Below are 5,236 nucleotides of genomic sequence, written 5' to 3' on the forward strand. Positions count from 1 at the left end.
GGTCATAGCGGTAGCAGGCGTCCACGGCGCCCTCACCACTGCGGTACTGCAGGTGCTGGCCCCCGGCCACATACACAAAGTTGTCCAGCACCGCCACGCACGTGTGGCTGCAGCCCACCTCCATCTCCGTCAGCTCACGGAAGTGGCGGGCGCCCGGCTCGGGCAGCTGGTACACCTTGCTGCTGACGGAACGGTCACTGTCGGTGTACGGGGTGCCCCCGAAGGCCACCAGCGAGGGCACGTCTGAGCGCACGGCGGTGCGTGACGACTGCATCTCGTGCTGCCGGAAGGGCAGCACTTGGTAGCTGAAAGCCTCCAGCAGGTATTGGCGGCACAGCACGTCCTCCACCATGATGTCCAGCGTCTGCACGCTGTCCACCAGGTCCGAGGACCGCATGAGTGGGAAGCGGATGTGGCAGAGCACATGGCTGGCACGCAGGCGCCGGGCTGGGTCATGCTGCAGCCAGCGCACGGCCGCCCGGAACAGGTCAATCTCAGCGCAGCTCTGCAGCCGGTTGCTCTGCAGGAAAAAGACCAGGCGCTCGAGCGGCAGGTGCAGGAAGTCCTCCTCCTCGGCTATCTGCAGGAAGTGCCGGAAGGTGAAGGCATCCACCGATTCCTTGAGCGAGGCCAGGCTGAAGGTGGTGGCCATGTGGCCGATGTTGCAGGCAGGTCTCGACGCTCATGGCGGCCTTGAGGAACTCCTCGCACAGCTCCACCACGGGCAGCATCTGCAGGAACACGGCGGCGCCCAGCACGTCCTGCACGCAGTCCAGGTCCAGGGTCACCTCAGCACTGTAGGCGAAGTCGATGATGTGCCTCAGGCCGCGGGCCGACACGCCCTTCAGCTCAATGACGTCCTGGCTCGCCTCCCGCATGCCACCCGTGAACATGGCCCTGAAGGTCGGAAACACAGCGTGGGGCCTCAGGCCAGCCAGGGGCTGTGTGCTGCCCAGGAAGGCCTGGCCCCCTACACCCCGGACACTGCAAGCAGAGCATGACCAGTTGGGGGAAAGCAGGCTGGATGTTCATCAAAGACACACAGAAAGGAAAAGAAAGATTTTTAATCTACCCCCTAGTCAAGTATCTTCCTACAAACGGCAGCTCCCCACGAGGGGCCCTGCCAGCCTAACCCAGAGGTTAGCAGTGCTAGGGCCCACGGACTCAGAGGGTGAAGACCATGGGTTGTGTGCTGCGGGGTGGGTGCAGTTCCCCAAGAGGAGACCAAATCTTGGGTTTGGCTTTGACTCTGAGGACAGGACTTTCATCGGAAGGACTGATGCTGAAGCTGAAACTCCAATACTTTGGCCACCTGATGCAAAGAACTGACTCATTGGAAAAGACCCTGATGCTGGGAAAGATTGAAGGCAGGAGGAGAAGGGGACAACAGAGGATGAGATGGTTGGATGGCATCCCCAACTCAATGGACGTCAGTTTGAATAAGCTCCGGGAGTTGGTGATGGACAGGGAGGCCTGGGGTGCTGCAGTCCATGGGGTCACAAAGAGTCAGACACGACTGAGCGACTGAACTGACTGAGGACAGGTTCCCCTGGCCCACCTTAACACCCAGCCCTGGGAGAGCTCCCCCACGGCAAGTTCCGGAGACAAAGCAAGGTCTCCCAAGGCAGTATGCACCGTGGTTCACAGACAGCCTGGCCCACCAGGGCAGGAGGCTCCACCTTCCCCAGCCTGGGTCTTGGGTCACTGTCACAGGGGTTGGAGAGGCTGAGGGTCCCCAGGTCAGAGGGCCCGTCAGGAAGCTATGCTAGAGTCCATGCCATCTCCAGAGGCCTAGGTGATCAGGGAAGCCCCCTGAGAATGGCCTAAAGGAACACCAGTCCATTGTGAGCCCCACCCCAGCAGCAAGTGACCCCGGCTCTGTCAGCCACGCGCTTCTGTCCCGAGAAGCGGTGTTCACGTGAGTGCTGGTGAGACACATGGGCCCTGGGTCCCAGCCCCACAAGGCTCCAGAGGGTCCCCTACCAGGAAGAGAGGTGAGAACCCCAGTGCCTGCTCAGGGCTCCTGGCAAGTTCTAGAAGATGGAGAGTGGCAGGGTCCTTTCATGGGACCAGCTGGCACCTCATCAGAGTTGTAACTCCCATCAGCACACATTCGTGACAGCCACCTGAGGGGAGAACTTCAGACACCGCCTGGCAGATGCGCATCCCCTAGTCCCCCGCTGGGTGGGCCCAGCTCAGGCCAGGAGCAGAGACAGCCGAGCTGGGGGCAGCTGGGGGCCACCGACTAATCACCACCCAACCCTTGGCAGCAGCACTCCACCAGCCCCCAGACCCCGCTTCTTCTTGTCCCCACGAGTCCCATCAGCCCATCGAAGGCAGAAGTGATCACGGCGATGGGAGGGAGCATTGCCTTTTAAGGCCTCTCGGACTGCAGTGCCAGCGCAGAGGAGCCTTTAAAGGGCATTTCTGGCTCGGCCTGCCCGCCCGTCCCCAAATCCAGAATAAAAATAGAAGCGGCGCCCCAGATGGCTTGGCTGCTCCAGCTCCCCAGAACGGCCTCTGTGAGACCATGGGGCGGGCAGCCAGGGGGCGCACCAGGCAAGGCACCCCAGTTGCAAGGACCATGAGACCCAGGGTGGGCACCTGGGCTGGGACTCTGAGAGACGGCCGGCAAAGTGGGGCTGAAGAACCACCCCCAAGTGGCACCCCAGCTCTCTCAGGCGGCAGGAGGAAGCTGACCAGTTGGTCACTGAGGGAATGAGGGAGACTGTCCCTGAGCTGTGATAGCTTCCCACGGGTGAGAATGGTTGGGTGGGACCCTCACTCCCCTGCCCAGCCGAGCTCTTCAGGAAAGAGTCTTTGGGCAGAGAGACCCGGACACCCAGCAAGGCCTCACTCATAACACGGCGTCTTGGACAGAGCCTGGTACCCACAGGGGCTGCCGACTAGGTCTACCATCCATCCCCCGGCCTGCACACAGGCTTACAAGGGCAGAACTCGTGCCTTTGATCACCACCAAATTTCCAAGGCCCAGAACAGCGTTAGGCACAAGCAGGCATCAGACAGGATGAAAACCCAATGGCGCCCTGCCGCCTTCGCAGGGCACAAGCTGCTAAGCGGGCTCCCACCTCTGCCCCCAGGCATGCCCGGCTTGTCTGCTCCGTGTCCCCCAGGGTTGAACAAGCAGCAAACCTGGTAAAACCTGTGGGCTTACTGGACATCTGGCTTCTCTCTAAATCCAGAGATGGGCGAACCTCAGCCTCTTTCCCTCAAAGCCATCCTGGGCTGGATGCAGCTGGAGGCACAGCCCTGGGATGGTCCCTCTGGGACGGGCGGTGCCCCCACTCCACCCCGGGGCCCTGCACACCTGAAGTAGTCGCTGCAGGCAGCCAGGACCACCTTGTGCGCATGGAAGGTCTCTCGGTTGACGGTGAGCACGACGTCCAGGAGCTGGCCCTGGGCGCGGAGCGTGGCGAGGCCCTGCAGGAGGCTGGTGCTGTGGCCGGGGGCCGAGAAGGTGCACTTGAGGGCCCCGTTCTTGTCAGCCATGCTGTGAGGGAGCAGAGGTGGGCAGGCAGCTGAGCGGCCGTGGAGCCATCTGCTCTCCACCCAGGGGCCCTGAGCAGGCTTGGCAGGAAGCTGCCCCTGGGTGGAGGTGAAGTTGCCAGAACCCATCCCCGAGAAGCGGAAGCCGGACCTGGGTCCCAGTGGTGACTGCCACCTGCCCGCTGGCTGGCCTTGGCAGCGGAGGCACATGTACAGACTCCAACTGTCACCTATGAAATAGGCGAGGTTTCATGCAAGACCCACAGAGGCTCCCACATATCCTTTTCTTTCTAATTGAGGTGAGATTCATATAACAGTCATCATTTTGCAGTGTACAATTCAGTGGCATAAACTCCACTCACAAAGTTATGCAACCATCACGGCTATCAGCAAGGTGAAAGCAGACCCATACCCATTGCCAGTCACCCCCCAGCCCCCTTCCCCAGCCCCCAGTCACCACTACTCTGCTTCCTGTAGCCATTTGCCTGCTCAGACCAGGGATCAAACTCGGGCCCCCTCCAGTAGGAGCGTGGAGTTCTGATCACTGGACCAACTGGGGCGTCCCAACCTCATGGCCCCAGGGCTGTGGAGGACACAGGAGGACTGAACCCGAGGAAACAGCAGGTTGCATGGGATCTTCCTGTCACCCTGGGGCCAATATAAAGAAGCAATAAAACCAAGTATAACTCCCTTCAAGAAGATGGATTTACCTGTGGGGGCAGCTTGCTAGGGGGATGGGAGAAGGAAGACACATTCTGGCACATCCCATCAAAATGAGGATGCACAAGGCAAAGGCTGTCTTACAATAAAAATAAAGTTTTGAAAAGGAGAGGGGTGGCCACAACCCAAATGCCCACCAGTGGATGAATGGATAAATGAAATGTGTATGCATGTGATGGAATATTACTCAGTCATGACAAAGAATGGAGCTGATTCAGGCTACCATAGGGAAGAAACTTGAAGACCTCAGGCTAAGTGAAAGAAGCCAGACACAAAAGGTCACATGTTGCATGATTCCATTTATATGAATTGTCCAGAAATCCACAGACAGAAAGCAGATCAGTGGTTGCCAGGGGCTGGGGGTGGAGGGTGGGGAGTGACTGCCCATCCAGGGTTCCCTTTGGGGTGATGAAAATGTTCTGGAACCAGAAAGACATGATGGTTGCACAACACTGTCAAAGCACTAAATGCCACTGAATTATACACTTGAAAATGGGGACTTTTATGTTACGTGAACTTCACCCCAAAAAACAAAACAAAACTCAAGGTCCTTGGAGCCTTCTCAGGGCCTGTGTGAAATGAGCCATGACCTTCAGGGCCTCACAGTACACGAGGTCCTCTGTGGCTCAGTCCCTATTGTTCCTACTCATTCCCCTTCATCCCCTACCTCCTAGCCACTGTCCCCTTTGCTATTTCATCTTGGAAAACTTTTGCAGAAATGCATCAATAAATGAAGAGTTTATAGAGAAGGAAATGGCAACCCACTCCAGTATTCTTGCCTGGGAAATCCCACGGACAGAGGAGCCTGGAGGGCTGCAGTCTGTGGAGTCTCAAAAGAGTCAGACACAATTTAACAACTAAACAACAGTAAAGTAAAAAAAAATAAATAAGAGTTTAGGAGGCCCTAATGTATCACTTCATCTCCAAATGCAACAGAAACAGACAAGGCCTGGACTTCCCTGGCTAAGACTTTGAGCTCCCAATGCAGGGGGCCCACGTTCATCCCTTA

General features: G+C 58.0%; 1 protein-coding gene across 1 annotated transcript in view; it reads right to left on the reverse strand.

Moving 5' to 3' along the window:
- Nucleotides 1-5,236, reverse strand: part of KLHL26 (kelch-like family member 26) — a 27,262-nt gene that overhangs the window by 1,999 nt on the left and 20,027 nt on the right. Inside the window, 3 exon segments of the mRNA XM_010847303.1 lie at nt 2-664; nt 666-897; nt 3,329-3,737. Of these exon segments, the coding sequence (XP_010845605.1) occupies nt 2-664; nt 666-897; nt 3,329-3,737 (1,304 nt within the window).

This window comes from Bison bison, unplaced genomic scaffold (genome assembly GCF_000754665.1).
Source record: "Bison bison bison isolate TAMUID 2011002044 unplaced genomic scaffold, Bison_UMD1.0 scf7180017864248, whole genome shotgun sequence".
NCBI lineage: Eukaryota > Metazoa > Chordata > Mammalia > Artiodactyla > Bovidae > Bison > Bison bison.